Below are 19,200 nucleotides of genomic sequence, written 5' to 3' on the forward strand. Positions count from 1 at the left end.
TTATTTCACCTTTTCCAGTTTTGTTTTTGTCAAAAAAATTTCGCTTTAAAAAGTTACGTAGCTCTGCAAACCATTATAAACTAAACTTTATTTTAATGCGGCCCGCCGAAAGAAATTCAAAATAAAAGTGGCCCGTCGCTTCAGAAGGTTGCTCACCCCTGGTCTAGTATACTATTTCATTGCATACTTTAAGGCACAACTTTCTTGTTTTTAAGATGAATACAGTATTTGAGTGCTTTTTAGAAGATAATTACTGGTTAAACATAGGTTATTGAAAAATTATTAATAATTTCGAGACTACCAATAATCACGATCCATTCAGAAGAAAAAATATATCGTTTTGGACTCTAGGAATCAATTATACCCATAACATAAGGATGCAGAATTGTTTTTCACTACTATCCGGGCCTAGCAATTCCAGGCATTTTTTCAAAAAAAACCTGGCAAAATCCGGGCATGGATTTCAATTTTTCAAAACCAAAAACCAGGCAAAAACCGGGCAGAATTTAGGTGTTATTATATATAAAAGCAAAGAAAAAATGCAAAAAGAATCGACAATAATATTTTATTAATGTAATTGCAGACTTCCAACAACTTTTTGGAACGCTTAAATATTTAAAGGTTTATAAAAGTAAATCAGCGAAATTATTTGAAACAACCGTTGAAAATTTCCATACCGATAATCGATTTTGTTGAAACGTACTCAAAAACATTGATTTTTTTTGTTTCTTTGTGAAAATTGTTTAAAAATCCGGGCAATATCCGGACTTTTTTCACGATATCCGGGCAACCGGGCCGGATCGGACTTTCTCGAAATTTTGCATCAAATATCCGGGCAAACCCGGATAAAACCGGGCAATCTGGCAAGCTTACCATAACATATATTTTGGAAAAATTCTTCTTAAAAAAAATGAAAGTTCACTATTGCTTTGAAAATATGGCATAATGAAGTTTATATCATACTCTTACGATTGATATATTGGAATAAATAATTTTATTTTAATTTTTCCATGTGGGAAACGTTTTAAAGTGATAAAAAAAAACTAAATTCAATTACTCGAAAAATAAAAAAAAAATCAAATTTGTTGAGATAACAGCAATGTAGCTTTGATCTATTTGGCACATTTTTCTAGAACATTTGATATTTGTAAGACATTCCTGTTTCGAGATATAGCAAAGGAATCAAGTATCCCCAGGGATCAAGTATCCTCATTCTCCCCTACGCTTGAGGAAACGAAAAAAAAAACTATCGTTCGGCACTTCTTCAGATTGGTTAATTTATTCTCTGGATGTAACTCCCAATGAAGAAGAGAAAGTATCAGATTTTTTTTAATCTTAAATGGAATCAACTTGAAAAAGATTTAATATGAAATCATAAGGATATTGATTATGTTAGTTAAAGCTTAACGAATGTGTTGAATCAACTTCATACGCTGATTTTCGAGGTTTTGATACATTCTTTCAAAACTCAAAGGAATTTACAAACTTGCCTACTTACCTTTTTAAGCTTTCTCCTTGTATGACTGACAAAAATAAAATCATGAATTGTAATGTTTAAAGTTGCATTGAAAATATAAGAAGTGAAATACATTATGAGTTATGAAGCAGTAGAAGAAATCTAAAAGTTGTATCTTTTTAACCATACTGCTAAAAGCTTTCACTTTATACATTTTTATTTGAGAGTTTGCCTCACGTCAGAGGCTTTCAATATTTCAACGCCGGAAGCGCCGACAAGCAAAACTCCAGCGAATCTTCACCCTTCCGTAGGGCGCGAGACGCGGCGCTCGAAGTTTATCCTAAATATTTGTGCTCACTCACTGGTGCGTGTCATCGGTGGAAGTAAACAAAAACGTCAAATGTTAATTAAAAAAATTATTTATTGAACCGTTTGAACGTTGTTACATGCTTCGGTGTATATTTATGTTTTTTTTCTCCGTTCGATTCTGTGATGGACTGTGTCTGATTTATATTTGATTTCCCTTTCCTCTGATTTTTTTTTGCTTGCTTGTCTATTTACAATCGTTTGCCGTATTTTATTGACAGTTGTGTTTTTTTTCGCTCATATGGTGCATTTTGATCAGTTCATAATGGAACGTATGCCGACTGTTACTGAAAAAAAAGTATTACAGTTTCGCCAAACCTCAAATTAAAAGCAACATCTCAATTGAGCAATTGATTTGAACTGTGATAAATAATTTTTTTGGGGAATCATCCATGAGTTACAATGTATATTTGCTTAATGACTTTTGGCTCTCTTGTCAACATTACAGCCTCATTCATAGCGTATGAGTATTCAAAATAAAAGCTTCCCAACTCTTTAACTATTTTTTTTTTCAAAAGGATTGTAATGAATTTATTTTTCATTTTCCCTTTATGTAACATAAAATCTGTTCGTAGAACTTCATAGTTCGGGAATCAAGAATCTATGGCTTACCTAACTGGATAAATTTCAAGTTTTAAATCAATTTTAAAAAAATTTCACAAACTCACAGATTTTTTTGAATTTCGAACCATTTTCAATATTATTCAGTTTTATTTATCATTGAAATTGGATCAGTTTCCCAAATGTTTAAAATGTTTTGACATTGATGATTCGAATGAATTTTTACCAAAAAAAAGGTAAAAATGACAAGATTGGTTATTTTTGACAAAACTTTTCAGTTAAATTCAAAGGAACAGCTTTACATAAAACCGTCACAGAATTTTGAAGCCTAAACACAAAATCACAAAAAAAAATAGATATATGCTTAAATTTTTTATCGGCATCTTTATAGTCATTGGGTCTTGTAAGTCTTGAGGATAAATATTTTTCGAGGAATATCTAAACAGTTTTTGTTTTGCAAAACATGTCCAGCCAATAAATCATAAAACAGTTCCAATAAAGGTTAAAAAAATGTAGCTTTCGATCGTCACCACATCAAAGTTCATTAATTCTGTTCGACATTTCCAATAGCCCCAAGTAACTCATGGATGCTCCTTTTGAAACTGGAAAGAACGCTTCTAAATGCTCTCTATATGATAGAGAGACCACATAGCAGCAGCTTAATAACATTTACTCTTCTGGGATATTTAGTCTTTATTTAAGTTTTGTCGTTTAATCTTCATGGTAGTTTTTTTTTGAGTTTGGTTGTTTTCTTATCTTTTATCTCTTTGATGCTGCTGCTGATGCTGGTTGCTTTTTGTTCTGTCTCTTCGGTGGTGATGGTGGTGCACAATGCTTTTTGATCACGTGCTGACTAACACGTGCGGTTCACATACACTTACTTACACAAACGCTTCTATAAATTGGAGATGTGAATTTTGCACACAATTTCAACTTTCTTTCTTTCTTCGGGTCCTCGGGTGGCATTGCGGAGATGGGGAAAACTTTTAATGTGGATTGCCTGCCGTGCTGTCTCATCGTGTCTCACCCTCCTGAACTTTCTTTCTTTTTTTTTCGCAAAATGGGTAAAGCTGCCAAGGAGCATAATACGCTGTTACAAGTGTCTTCTAAATAGAATGATGGAACTGATGATTACTTCCACACGATTTGCGCCATCAGAAGTGATGCCGTCGTGATTGTGGAGGGAGTCTTGCTGTGTGTTTTCTTCATTTTCAAAATAACTACTGCTGATAAAAACTGATTACATGTTGCAGTCAATCTTGACAACTTTACCCTACAAGTTTACATCACCCCGATTTTCAAGCCCAGCCATAAAAAAGAATCGTGCTGGCAGATTTTGTGTTCATTGGCGGTTTCTGGCATTTTGGATGATTGATTGCGGCGGAGAGTCGCCATTTTGTGCTGAATTTGCTGGTCCATTGCTAGAGGTCCGATTCCCGAAACCGTGAGGGTCGAGGCCATCGGGGACGGTTGCCAGCTCAGGAAATTGAACCCGCCACAAGGAGCGGTCCCACGTGGGAATAACGTGGAATCTGGTCCGGGTGTGTTGACATCTGTCAGGGCCAGGCTTCGATTATCCTGATGGTCCATCGGGCGGCCGGGTTGAATCGCTGGGTTGTTGCTGCCCTTGCTATTGCTCTGTAAATTGGCGGTGTTGCCTTCTTGGCTTACGATATAGTTGGGCAAGATGAACATGGTCGTTGAGATTTGCGGTACAGCATCGGGGTGATTAAAAACTTTGAACGTCGGCAGGATCGTCGTGGCAGACGTTGATGGATGCTCAAAGTTTGCTTGCTGAAATGGAACAAGAAAATCCGCCGAAAGGCGTTAAAACAGGGCAGCAGCAAAAAAAAACGAGAAAAGGACGTAAACAGGCATGAGTGAGCGATAAAACTTTCAATTAAAAAAGCAATGTGATTAGAAGGAAAAGTTTATGTTTCCAGAAAACTTTTTCTTGAATCTGACAGTCAGATTTGTGTCGAAAAATGTTGGCAAAAGTGCTGTGATAACAAATCAGCAACTTTGGACTGTCACCCGAAAAAGATAATGGTAACAGAAATAAATCAGAATTTGGAAAATGATTCCAGCAAAAGCGTTTGTTGTTCGGTTGTTGTATCATCAAGCTACCAGCTGCTCGAAAGATATGTAGAAAAAATATGTAAATGGAAATGATATCGTACAGTTCCTGAATCGAGCAATTGTTCATGGTTTGACTTTTTAAGCACAATGAATGCAGATATGTAGAGAAATCCATATGTTGAGGGAAAAAAACAGGAATGAAAGGGGTGATTTATTTAATGATTTTATGGCTTGGAGTATGATTAATGTGAAAATCTACATAGAAAAATATATTGTTCTTAGTGATTTTTTTTCATTACTACAAAAGACAATTTAAAGCAAAACCCGATATGTACAGTGGTATGCGAAAAAATAGCAGAGCTTCTTTGAATTCTACACAAAATGCTTGCAATCCATGTAAATTTGATTCATCAGCAAAAAATTTTAAACGGTTTTTATCGATGTTCAAAATAATGGTAGCGCGGAATAGAAACGAGGCTGGGTCATTCGGCCGAAAGTCATGAGGCCGAAAGCCATTCGGCCGAAGGTCTTTCGGCCGATGAACGTTAGGCCGAATGGGCTATCTGGCCGAATAGGTCACTAGGCCGAATGGGTTATTCGGCCGACGGTTATCCAGCCGAAGGCTGTTAGGCCGAAAGGCCACAAGGCCGAAAGGATGTTCGGCCGAATGGTCACTAAACCGAATGGTCATAAGGCCGAATGGTTTCTAGGCCGAATAGTCATTAGGCCGAATGGTCATTAGGCCGAATGGTCATTAGGCCGAATGGTCATTAGACCGAATGGTCATTAGGCAGAATGGTCATTTGGCCGAATGGTCATTAGGCCGAATGGTCACTAAGCCGAATGGTCATAAGGCCGAATGGTTATTAGGCCGAATGGTCACTAAGCCCAATGATCATTAGGCCGAACGGTCATTTGGCCGAATGGTCATTAGGCCGAATGGTCATTTGGCTGAATGATCACTAGGCCGAATGATCATTAGGCCGAATGATCATTTGGCCGAATGGTCACAAGGCCGAATGGTCGTAAGGCCGAATCGTTGTAAGGCCGAATCGTTGTAAGGCTGAATGGTCATTTGGCCGAATGGTCATTTGGCCGAATGGTCATTAGGCCGAATGGTCGTAGAGCCGAGTGGTGGCGAGGCCGAATGGTCATAAGGCTGAATGGTCGTAAGGCCAAATGGATTCAAGAAGGTCGCAAGGCCGAAAGGTCTTAAGGCCGAATGGATGTTAGGCCAAAAAGTCGTTAGGCCGAAAGGTCATTAGGCCGAATGGTCGTAAGAGTAAATGGATGCTAGGTCGAAAAGTCGTTAGGGCAAATGGTCGTTAGGCCGAATGATCATAAGGCTGAATGATCTTCATGAATGGTTGTTAGGTCAATAAGAAACCTTTTACACTTTTCTGCAAGCTAGGCCGAATGGCTGTTAGGCCGAATGGCTGCTAGGCCGAATTTTCATAAGGCTAATATTGCATAACCACAGGGCTGAAAAACTAGAATTTTAGTACTTTTTCGCTTGTAATTTTTACACATTTTTAACAATTTTTTCCTAAGTTTTGAAATATTTAAAGACTATCTCATGGCTCATAGCTGTTTTGTTTAAGTTGTTCTACTTAACTAAGATATTTCAACTGTTGCAAAAATTAAACTTGTTACATATTTGCTGATATGTTGTTTTTTTTCAACTCCTTCTTTAGGCGGAGTTTATATTTTTGGCTCTTCTACCTAACCAAGTGTATATATTTCTCGAAAATCAACCCTGAATGGTTGTAAATTTTAGACCAAACTGTCAATAATGTTCCATGAGGCATCTAAAAATATGATCTTATTAAAAAAATTGGTGCATGGCAGTTTTTTTACATGTTTTACCTTGGATTTATGTCGATTAAAGTGTACCCCGTTCAAAGGCGGATTTGGGATTAAGTGAGTTGATTCAAAAAAATAATTCCAAAATAACACATTTAAATTTTAAAAAGCGATTGGAATAGTGTGCATAATTCTTTCCATATCGTTCTACAACGTCTTATAACGTACATGAATATTTAACAGCAAGTTTAATACCCAGGTGATATTGAGTGGTCAAAAATAAGTTTCTTGATGATCTAAGTAGGTCCTATTTTCGACATGGGTCTGATTGCTATTAAACAGGTCTTTTTTGTTCTTCGAGCTAGTGAATTAGTTTTTGAGTGTTTTTGGATAGCTTTGAAAATGTTTGTAGTTGTTAATTTCTTCACAGCTATACAGAAAATCTCTTGAAAGTTGATTCCAATAATGACACATCCTTCTGAATGAATTTGATTCAGTCCAACTGTGAAAAATCAAAACTTTATTTTCAATTTTCTCCCCCCTTATCAGCTTATGTAAATGTAATGTTAGATATGATTAGAATCATAAGAAGTAGCTTTAACTATATTTGTTCAAAATTTTCATGATTAACATGATTTATAAGAGAAATATTGGAAAAAAGCGGCAAAGTGGTCCGAAATATGTACCCGGTCAAAAATAAGTCCGTTACCTTTTTATCTTTGTATGCAAAAAAATTGCAATAATGATTCGAATTTCAAATGAAAAATATTAAACCTAATACAGAATTCAAAATATGAAAACAGGAAAACAATTTTGATAATGATGATATGGAACCAGAAATTTCGGAATGAATTCAATCTCGTTAAAAATTTTAAAAAGATTAAGTTTGAATTAAGAAATGAGAAAATTTTGAAAAACTGTTGCAGAATTTTGAACCTTGAATTTGTTTTTGAGGTTTTAGCATCAGTTTTAAGTCAAGTTTGTTACTGTGATTGAACGAGAATTCGAAATTTTGAGTGTAGAGTACAATAAATTGATTAACTCGTTTAATCGCCGCGATGAATTGTTTGTTTTTTTCATCGACTTTTTTCGGCGAGGTATAAAACAAATTACTTGCCAGTTGGTCCAAACGTTTCGAGCTACTTTTGGCTGTTCGCTCCTCTTCAGTGGACCTTTAATAGAATTTGTTTTTGAAACAATTTATTTGTTTGTTTTATTTGTTTTATTCCTCGCCGAAAAAAGTCGATGAAAACAGCAAACAATTCATCGCGGCGATTAAACCAGTTAATCAGTTTATTGTACTCTACACTCAAAATTTCGAATTCTCAATCAATCGCAGTAACAAACTTGACTTAGAACTGATGCTAACGCCTCAAAAACTAATTCCAGGTTAAAAAATTCTGCAACAGGTTTTCAAAATTTTCTCACTTGATGAATTAAACTCAGTACTACTGTACTCTGTTTACATTAAAGGGTGTCCACGATAAAATTGCAACACTATGAAATTGCTCTAACTTTCCAACCGTTGGGTAGAATTTAATGAAAATTTGGGTAGATTTACTTCAAAGTGCATTGTTTACATCCTGCAAACTGTAGACTCATGTGATCCAAACTCGCGGAAATGGAGTCCAAAGAACAGCTCGTGCGTGATAAAATACTGCGCATTTATCACGAGATCAAGGATCTCCCGCATCGTTTCATTGCTAAAACGTTGGGAATCGCCAATTCCGTATCGCGAGTGATTAAGCAGTTCGAGGAACGATTGACCACCTGAAGGCCCACAACGTTCCAACAATCTTCTGGTCGGATTTGGCCTCATGGCACTACTCCAAGGACGTGCTGAAGTGGTATGCGTACAATATTTAAGTTCAATTTCATGCCGAAAATGTTCAACCCTCCCAACACTCTGGAGTTCCGTCCCATCGAGAAGTACTGGGCGATTATGAAGCAGCACCTTCTTAAACGACCTAAGGTAGTGAAGACAGTCGAGGAAAATGCAAAAAACGGTTGATTCACAGCTTGTGCTGAATCTTTTGGCCAGGGTTAAGGCCAAGGTGCGGGCATTTGCGTATGGACTGTAAATAAAATACGATTAAAATGGTAAAATGAGTTAATAGCTACTTTTCAATCTCTGAGAAATTTGATGGCAATCGGATGAAAACTCGAATTTTGCGAATCAATTTTGTGTGTGGCAATTTCATCGTGAACACTAGATTGCCCCAAATGACCCGACATTTGGAAAAGTTATGCGCTGCAGGCTTAAATTTATCCTAGGCCTAGTTCAAGGTCTCATGCCAAATTTGGGCCAGATCGGATCACGGGAAAGGGTCGCTCAACGAGCCTAAAGTTTGTATGGGATTTTGAGACATAAGTCTTCGGATGAAATATTTGTCATAGTTTAGGCTTTAAGAAAACCCGTTTTCAAAAGAAATCTCCCGAAGGGTACCAAAGTTATTCAAGAAAAACTGGATTTCCATGTTCCTCCCGAACAAAATGTCTCAAAATCCCATACAAACTTTAGGCTCGTTGAGCGACCCTTTCCCGTGATCCGATCTGGCCCAAATTTGGCATGAGACCTTGTACAAGGCCTAGAATCAAGTTAAACCAGCAGCGCATAACATTTCACAAGCTTGAAATTTCTCATACAAATTTGGGGCAGTCTAGTGGACACTAGAGTGCCCCAAATGACCCGATTTTTGAAAAAGTTATGCGCTGCAGGCTAAAGTTGATCCTGGGCCTAGTAAAGATCCCATGCCAAATTTGGCCAGATCGGATCACGGGAAGGGGTCGCTCAACGGGCCTGAAGTTTGTATGGGATTTTGAGTCATTTTGTTCGGGAGAAACATGAAAAACCAGTTTTTCATCAATAACTTTGGATCCCGTCAACCGATTTCTTTCAAAAACGGGTTTTCTTAAAGCCTAAATTATGAAACATATTTCTTCCGAAGACTGCATTTCGATTAAGAGTTAAGATAAAGAAGTTATTAAGCTTCAAAAAATGGGATAACTTTTTTAAGAATGTTATTCATCACTGTTAATGAGTCGAGGCGGTCGAACATATAGACGCCTCATTGACAGTAATGAATACTAGGCCTAGGATCAATTTTAGCCTGCAGCGCTTTACATTTCATAGGTTTTGAATTTCCCATACAAATTTGGGGCAGTCTAGTGGACACCCTTTAAACCGCTTGCTTTTCCTGGACATGGACAATTGCAATCATGTTTCCAGATTAAATTCTTCAAATTGCAAAACGAAGTTTGTGCCAAACAATCAATGCAAAAGGTTGTAAGTAAATTTTGATTGATAAATAAGAACAAAATTAATGCCCATATCGAATACATAGGTAATTTCCTAATCCATTTCGCAATTGAATACCGAGTTTTCACGAAATTCCAAATCTAGAATTTAAAATGTGTTTCGGAACTACCTCAGGGATTTTCTCGAAACTCGTTGATTGACTCAAACGACTAAATCAAAACAAACTCTAGAGTTCTACTTTAGATCGATGAGCAAACATACACCATACCCTATAGCTTAGGGGTAGGAAGATGTCGGATGTGTAGGTACATAGGGGAGAGGCGGGCTATATGCGCATATTAAGGAAAGCACTCATTTTCTCCCATATTCCAATAGATAGGAGTCTGAAAACTGTATGCACATCAGCGGACATCTGTTTTCTATACGTAAGAGCAATTTTTCTGTTAAAATCTCTTACAGTTTTTATGAAAATAATTTTATAATAAAAGAAGTCAAAATAGCCGATTTCCGAAACTGACGGGCTAAATGCGCATATTTATGTTTTAAGCTATATTTCATTTACACTTGCAATATTTTGAAATTATTTAATTGAAAATTGTAGAAACGGATGTTAAGGATACGTCAAGGCTGAAATTTTTGTGAAATTTTTAACATCACTAGTTTATTTGCATGAAACATAGTTAAGTATGCCATATGGCCATATTTCGTGGTAATATTTTGTTCATATAGTATTTTTATCGGATCAGTATGAAGTTCTTCTTTTTTCGCTGTAAGATCGTGATTTGAGCGTAGATTTAATGTTTAAATGATAGAAAGTAAAAAATTTATAAGAATAATCTATTTTTCTTGATATAGGCATTTAACCTGCCTTGATATGGGCATTCAGAACCTGTCTCTTATTCCAATATCTTATCATTTACAACTTTGCCAAAAGCTTCAATTTGTTGAATTTTCGATTTCTAGATGAATAAGAAAGAAAAACCATTGAAATTTTTGTTCACAGAATCTTTACGCACAATAATTAAAGTTCAATATATTATAACAAAACTGACAAAAATCTTGTTTGAATTTTTAAATTTTTTCGACTTTATATAACAATTTAATTTTTTCATGCCATGTTTTAAAAGCGTTTTACCCTTAAACTGCACTGATTAGATATGATGAATCTTTAGCCATATCGTCAATCGGCTGTATGCGCATATTACCCAACATGCGCATTTAGGAACACTTCCCCCTACAACATTCTCGCCCGTGTTCGAAATTTATGGCATGCATCAACGGCTTCATCACAGAATGGGTCTAATCACTTATCGAATGTATCTTTCAGCACGTTTTCCCAGGCAATCTGGGGAGAACCAAACCGATTCCCAGGTGCGCCCAGCTGCCGAACACAATTTGCATAAGTGGCACTAATGCATCCCGATACGACCATCATAAATTATGTACTCTTTCAGCAAGCAGTAAAGGCTGAAGAGAGAAATCGAGATGAGGAGAGAGATAGAAAGATGGGAACGCTGGCTAGTGACTGCAAATTTTGCTCTACCCTATTGGAAGGTTCCGATCCCATTCATCTGCAGTGCTGGTCCCATTTTCCCAAAATAACAGGACGGAGCTTTTAAACAAAATTGTGTGAGCATTGTGTAGAAAGGCGGGTAGTTTGGGGCAGAGGGATGGAAAATGAGTAGTAGGTAGCCAATACATTCAGAACTCACACTAGGTACTTAGTTCGTACAGCCTCGGGAACAATAATCGATTACATAACCAACTAGTAGTAAAATGAAATCATAGCCAGTATTTAACAGTGAAGCTCAAAGCTAGAAAAGTTGAATAGAACATTTAATATTTGCGTTTTGCCACACTCATACGGGATAAAAGTTTTTTAGAATAGGTACATAGGAAGGCAGTCGTTTGAAAGTGTACGATAATAACAATAAAAGCTAATTTATTATTCATGATAAAGTCCTCAAGCAACGTGAGTATGAATAAGAAGGGCAATGATACGATAATCAAAGAGATCTTCATATTTCTCGTGTATGAGCTCTACAACGATAAGCATCACTGTAGGTACTGACTGCAAACTGCAAAGCACAGTGTTTATCCTAGCAAAGTGTGAAATATTTACCGAAGTAGTTGACGATAGACGATATGTTCTCATAGATAGATACGTACCTTCATTTTGACCGCAACCGGAATCGTTTCTGCAACGCATTCCACCAGATCGAAGTCCTCGCTCTGGCCGACATTGCTGGCCGTATTGTTGGTCGATTGTGGTTCGCTCGATTCACTCGAGTGATGTTTGATGCACGCATTATCGGTTGCCGATAGTAATCGCATTTTGTACGCCACTATGGCTCCTATCGATAGGCAACAGCCGAAGAAAATGCCGACGACGACAATTACCAGCAGCCGGTTATCAATTGATGCTACCGAGTGAGTACCTGCAGGGGTAGGCAAAAAGAGGAAATATGTAGATGAACTAACAGTGTAGGTACATATTGCAGGGCTCTGATGAATATTAAAACATTGAAATAGAATACATAAGCTCCACACCTAATTGAGCCCAACATTCAATGGACCTCACTTCTCTTGATTCAAAATGGAAATTGATTTTAGTATAAAGGTGTCTATAAAATATTTGAATACCTACTTCAGATATGAGCTACACAGGGTGAGTCAAGTTGTTTTTTTTTTTTTAATTTCAAACCGCCTGATAAAGTGGAACGAAAAATAGGGAAATGTACACACAAAACTTTCGGGGCTCCATTTAGCAAAATTTCGCTGTTACTTTCCGTTAGCAAAAATATTTTTTTACTGTTGAGTTAGCAAAAAGCTAAATTTACTTGATTTTAGCAAAAAGAAAGTTCATTTTGCTTGATTTTAGTAAAACGAAGGTTTTCTAGCCGCTTTGTGTACAGACAGCAGCCGCCGCGGATTGGAAGAAAAATAGCGCGCGTTGCCGAAAGTTCGATGTTGGTGGTTCTAGAGGTGGCTAAGTCAACAAATAAATACTAACCAAATCGACACCGGATGCGTACAGGTAGGGGCCGATTATGAATTGTACAGATTTTCCGATTTTTAATTCAAAATTGTTTGTTTGTTTTTCTTCCGACCAGGTTACAACTGCAACAGGAAACTCGCAACAGACAGGAAATGAAGGGGGACCACAACTGGAATATCAACGAACTGCATCCGGTACACACTCCGGTGCATTTGTTGAAGTAAATGACTCGGCAGTTGGCTCGCTGGAATCGGAACTTCCGTTGTACGAAAAGTGTGAGAGAAAATAGCAAAAAATGTGAAAAATAAAATGAAAGTGAAGGAAATTTGTGTATTCTATTTCACAATCAAACATTCTCCCTGATTCTCCAGAGAAAAAAAACAATAAATTTTGAAATTTCAGAACCAGCGAACTTTTCCTCCGGTTTTTGTTAAAAATTTGAGTAAAAATTGCGGCGGCTAACTTTTCGCTCGTTTGCTAAAATAATAGTTTAAAAATATTGCTGAATTGATTGCTAAGTTTCTAGCTGGTCAAATTTGAGCAAATTTTTGCTAAATTTCGGCCTTGAAAATTTTGTGTGTAGGACACTTATAACGTTTTAGCATTTTTATTTGGGAAAGAATTAAGTAACCCTGCCGTAGCAAAGCTTACAATGTTCGTTAATATTTCAAAGGCTTTATTACATATTTTATCTTTGGCTAAAATTTGCTTAGAGTTACCAGGTGTTTACCATGTTAACTTCAGCAACACCGTTGACAACTGTCGATCTCTGAAAAATGCTCTCCCATTTTCTAGCGACACTCTGTGATAGGGATATTATCGACGTCCGTTCGACCAAAACAGACGTTGTGAAAAGTTGATAAACACAAGGATTTAGAATTCAACATTACAATAAAGTTTATTTAAAATAATATCTTAAGTACTTAAATCTTATAGTACGGTCGGATGGCAAGAAGTAGGTACGCATTTGTTTAGTTCGGATGAATAGCGGTTCTAAAAGTTACAACACCAAGTAAGCTCATGCTAAAATCAGATCCCTGCAACGTTACACGATTTGTCTATGTATCGTGTGACCAACATCTTTTAAACATGTGCTCGTGAATCTCGTTTTTAAGCTTTTCTTTTCCTCAGATTTAAGCTTTTTTTGCCTTGAGAGCATAGGAGATGAAAGCTTAAATCTGAGGAAAAAAGCTTCAATCTGTCAAAACGAGGGGAAAAAAGGGGAAATCTGAGAGATGTGCTCCATACGGTTTGAATAGCGTTGCCGCCGCCTGGCTAAAAGAGGTAATCAACCAAGATTAAAACACTAGTGTCGTCAATAACAATGTTATGAATTCGTCTAAATACATTTCGTGTCTGAGAATTATCAAATTTTCAATGGTGCTGGAAAATTTTAGCGAAACATGAGCTACCAAAGATACCCACACCCACACGACCCACACGAGCGTACACATCGAACTCCGCCGATTTACTGCTGGACCTTCTATCGAAACACTATGTATTTCAGGGTTGCCAACATTTTTGTTTCAAAATTCAGGGACATGAGAAATAAAAATCAGGATACTTGGTTTAATGGAAATTTCGATCAACGTGAAGACCTTTTTTTTTAGGTTACACGAATAGTAAAGACCTTGGTTTTAAAATAACCAAACAGTGATTTTCAATTTAACAGTCAACTTCATCGAGGTATCTAAATATCTGTCATCCGCATTTTCAAAGCGTATTTTAAAATGTAAGTCCAAATCAAAACTAACAATGGTAAATTCTGGTTATTTCACGTATTTTGAATTGATTTTCGGCAAACAAGTATTCGCGAACAATTTTTTTAATGCGGGCATCGAAATATTTTGGATACGGTGAGTAACTTTTTAAACTAGTAATGATTTTCAGAACAGATTTTTTTAAATTCATTTTATTTTCTAGATACTGTTCCACAGCTCCGGTAGGCATGCTTCTAACGAAGCTCTCGATGAAGTCCCCCTGATCGGTAAAGACAGCACGGGAAAATCATTTGCAGCGGTCGGAAATGTGGTGTGTCTTTCAAAATGAGCCGATGTGAAATGGGAGAAAATGCCATCAGAAAGACCTTGCAGGAATCACATACTCTGCAAATCTGGCATGTTTGTTTAAATATTTCATTGAAATTAGTTTTTTATGCTTTGAAGAAAAAAAAATTGAAAATAAATATAGTTTTATTGCAATTCAGAAGAAAATGGTTTTTTCATTGTATTAACCATGAAATTGTATTTTTGTACCATCAATTAACCATGATTTCCATCTTCGCTAAAACAATCAAAGTAAACGCATTTTCATGGTTTTATTGTGAAAAGCTGGAAGTTGTTTTAACCACGAACTTAATATTTTTGGGCTTTAAAAAAAGTATGGAAAATTGCTTTTTTTTTCAAGGTCACGCTCCATAACAATATTACAATTTCAAGTTTGTTTTGGCCAAATCGATGAAATGTATGGTCGGAAACTAAGAATTCATATGTGCATTCACGGTATCGAGGACGATAATAAACATTGTGTTAACCATATAAATATGGTCTATGAATATGGAATTTATGGTTTCTTCACGGTACAATCCTATTCGGGAGGTTATTAGGTTGTGGCCCCAGAAATCAGGAAAATCCTGAAAAATCAGGCACATTGGCAACCCTGACTATATACATTTCACTTGCATAGTTGCTACATGCACAGATTTATGTAGAAAAGTACAAATTTTTTAGCTCTGTTTGTAATGATTCTGTACGTGCAGATGACAGATTTTTTAAGTTTGGTACAGATTTGTACAGGTTTGACATTTGGTGTAATTCATAGCACTGCGGTATAAAATATACCTTCTAAATGATTCAGACTTCAAGAAATACTTAAATTTTATCAGAGAGATTCGCTCAAGTGACTATAAACGGTTTAAATGTTTGATTTTGAGTTAATTAAAAACACTGGAGTTGTAAAAATGAAGAAATATTTGTGTTCACTCTACTCTACTAGTTTCCATAGACTATTGGTATAGATCTTGGTACAGATTTTTGTCAAAAAGATGAATGTTTCCGCCAATCCAACTAATGATTTACATTTGAGAATTGCGTCCAAAGTTCATGTGGTTAGAAGGCTTCATACTTAAATTTTACAAACATTTGATAAAAAAAAGCTGACTTTATTCCATGGATTTAAGCTGGTTTGATGAAGCATGGGTGTCCAAGATTTTTCTCAAATGAGAGTCATTTTAAAGCTTGTGGACAGCAGAAAACGTTTTTTTGTTTTTGAAAATTTCGCATCCATGTTCTGAGACACCCAAGTTTTTCGAATGTGTGTTGAGAATATCAACTTGAGATAAAAACCTCAATCCAACTGTCATCGTCGTTGATCTGAATCAGCATTTTTACTTAAGCTGTGCTCAAGCTTATTTATTTGTGATATTTTTATCACATTAAAAACCCGAAAAACTTACAACGAGAGATTTTAGAAATTTGCTGAGCCGTATTTCAACATAAAATGGATTAAATGCGCCATTTTCAAATTCATGAGGGTCATATTTGAATGATTATAGGTAAAAGGTATTATTGAAAAATTGAATTTAACTTTTCAGAGACACAGCACGGCAATTTTTTTTTTCATCAAAGTTCTCAAAAAAGTTATTAAAACATATTTAAGGAGTGTATTCGAAAAATGGAACACTTTGTATTGTGAATAACTTTTGAATGCATGAAAAGAATCTGAAGAACTTTTCAGTGAAGCTACCTAGTAATGTATTGCATATGTGCACACAATTTGGTGGCAATCTGTCGAGGATATTTTGAGATATCGCCCAACAATGAAGTTAATCGCAAATTTTTTTGAGCTGGATTAGAAAAATTCCGGGAAAGTCCCAGTGGGTGACCCGGAAACAGCTGGAATTCAACTATTCGACAAAAATTTATATGGTAAATCGTTTAAAAAGTCTTAGAAGACCCAATAATGAGCTTAAATTTGAATAAAAGTAAATATTATAGATTCCATGAAGGTTTTTTCAAGGTCAATCCGAAAATATGAATAGAGGAAGTGTCAAAAAAGATAAATTTTTCTGACTGTTACATATAGCTGGCTGATAAACAGAGCACTTCAATAGGTCTCACAAAGTTTTTACTGTGTTTAAGTTAGATCTGGAATCGTGCCATTACGCAAACACTGTGATGATAAAAAGTAAAATATGTGGTTTTTGTGCTGAAGGAGGACAATCGGCTAAATTTGTTATAACTTCGACCAAATTCAATATTTCGAGTTATTTCGAAGCTTTAGGTGATAGAAAACGTTATCAAAAATAGCCTTGATTTGAAAAAAAGGAAAGTTAATAGTATGCATTCTAGATGTTGCAAGTGTTGCCCAAATATTAAAGTCGAAAGAATTGGACATTGGAAAGAATTGGAAATTTGCTGAGCCGTATTTCAACATAAAATGGATTAAATGCGCCATTTTCAAATTCATGAGGGTCATATTTGAATGATTATAGGTAAAAGGTATTATTGAAAAATTGAATTTAACTTTTCAGAGACACAGCACGGCAATTTTTTTTTTTCATCAAAGTTCTCAAAAAAGTTATTAAAACATATTTAAGGAGTGTATTCGAAAAATGGAACACTTTGTATTGTGAATAACTTTTGAATGCATGAAAAGAATCTGAAGAACTTTTCAGTGAAGCTACCTAGTAATGTATTGCATATGTGCACACAATTTGGTGGCAATCTGTCGAGGATATTTTGAGATATCGCCCAAGAATGAAGTTAATCGCAAATTTTTTTGAGCTGGATTAGAAAAATTCCGGGAAAGTCCCAGTGGGTGACCCGGAAACAGCTGGAATTCAACTATTCGACAAAAATTTATATGGTAAATCGTTTAAAAAGTCTTAGAAGACCCAATAATGAGCTTAAATTTGAATAAAAGTAAATATTATAGATTCCATGAAGGTTTTTTCAAGGTCAATCCGAAAATATGAATAGAGGAAGTGTCAAAAAAGATAAATTTTTCTGACTGTTACATATAGCTGGCTGATAAACAATCCTGACTTTATTTCTACATGTTGGAAAAGTTGCCCACCGGTTAAATAAACAAAATGCGATGGTCAAATCGTGCGCAAAGTATTTGGATTGCTAGTGGAGAGTTATTTAGAAAATTTTCGTAATATACAGAAAAACCAACACTTTAGCGGTCTCGTGGCAGGTTTTCAACCGGAAACTTTTCGTTGAAAAGTCTCGCCTGTATTTTTTGGAGATAAACAAGGCGAAAAAAATTTAAATATTTAATGTCTAGTACTTGAGGACGCTAACGATCTGTGGAAACTGCAAATCTCTCATTGTTTCCTAACGATTGACACGATAAATGGCGAAAAATAAAAATATGAGTGCCTCCAAGTGCGACCGTTTGCGCTACAGAGCACTTCAATAGGTCTCACAAAGTTTTTACTGTGTTTAAGTTAGATCTGGAATCGTGCCATTACGCAAACACTGTGATGATAAAAAGTAAAATATGTGGTTTTTGTGCTGAAGGAGGACAATCGGCTAAATTTGTTATAACTTCGACCAAATTCAATATTTCGAGTTATTTCGAAGCTTTAGGTGATAGAAAACGTTATCAAAAATAGCCTTGATTTGAAAAAAAGGAAAGTTAATAGTATGCATTCTAGATGTTGCAAGTGTTGCCCAAATATTAAAGTCGAAAGAATTGGACATTGGCATTGGACGCTATTTCAAAAACCACTTGACAGAACATCACAAAAATTTGTGCATATAAACATTACATTACCAGGTAGCTTCACTGAAAATTTCATCAATTCAAAGCTATTAACAATACAAAGTGTTGCATTTTTTTCGAATTCACTCCTTACACCCTTCTTTTGGTTTTGGTTTATTCTAACCCACAAATAACAATTTGTGGGTAAGAAAATCACCTAGTAATGAAAATAGGCAGTTTTGACTTCTTTTATCATTAAATTGTTTTTTCAAATACTGTTAGAGATTTTTGTATGAAAAAGGGTCTCATGTATAGAAAACAGATATATGTTTATGAGTATATTGTTTCCGTACACATATTGGAATATTCAATTAAATCACCGTTTAACTTAGTAAATTAATTAAGCCCGTCTCTCCCCCAAAGAATTTTTTGAGATGTCCTGTTATTTGCTTGGAGTTTAAGGAAACGAGAAACGAAGAAAAGACAAATCTTTGATACGAAGATTTAGGACAAATCTTTAATATGTAAATTTATTTGTTCGCGAGATATGAAAGCTATCATCACAAAAATAGGAAACATGGCCCTTATTCTGCGCCGCGCGTGACGTGACGCTTGTCACCTCACCTCGGAGTCACCGTGAGTTTTGTCACCTTATTCCCGGAGTCGATGTGGGTGAAGTGACAGAGGTGAGTGACTGAATGAACACAATGGTAGAATTTGTTCTGTATTGATTTGTTTTCGTTCGCGCTTCGAGTTTTCCAAACTGATTTTTAAAGCGGTTAGTGATAATTCCGGTTCGCAAAAGGCCACCAACGAGTCATAAGGTGACAGCAAGCAACTTAAGAGGAAAAACGGGCATTTTTGTGCGTCCTAAGTGGAGAAAGCTGAAACCGGAAACTCCAACAAGAAGGAAAAAATAACAATCGACAGCTGTTGCTGCAACCAACAGGTGTCCAACAGGCGGATTCA

The 19,200-nt window shown here is 36.0% G+C and overlaps 1 protein-coding gene across 2 annotated transcripts in view; it reads right to left on the bottom strand.

The window, feature by feature from the left end:
* Positions 1-1,857: 1,857 nt before the first annotated feature.
* The window catches only part of LOC129751676 (uncharacterized), a 93,000-nt gene continuing 75,657 nt past the window's right edge, over positions 1,858-19,200 (bottom strand). For both annotated transcript variants that reach the window (XM_055747333.1, XM_055747332.1), the window contains exons 8-9: positions 11,694-11,962; positions 1,858-4,177 (exon numbers count right to left, since the gene is read on the bottom strand). In XM_055747333.1, the coding sequence (XP_055603308.1) occupies positions 3,665-4,177; positions 11,694-11,962 (782 nt within the window). In that variant the 3' untranslated portion in view covers positions 1,858-3,664. The remainder of the gene's footprint in view (positions 4,178-11,693; positions 11,963-19,200) is intronic.

Source organism: Uranotaenia lowii, chromosome 3 (genome assembly GCF_029784155.1).
Source record: "Uranotaenia lowii strain MFRU-FL chromosome 3, ASM2978415v1, whole genome shotgun sequence".
In the NCBI taxonomy this organism is placed as follows: Eukaryota; Metazoa; Arthropoda; class Insecta; order Diptera; family Culicidae; genus Uranotaenia; species Uranotaenia lowii.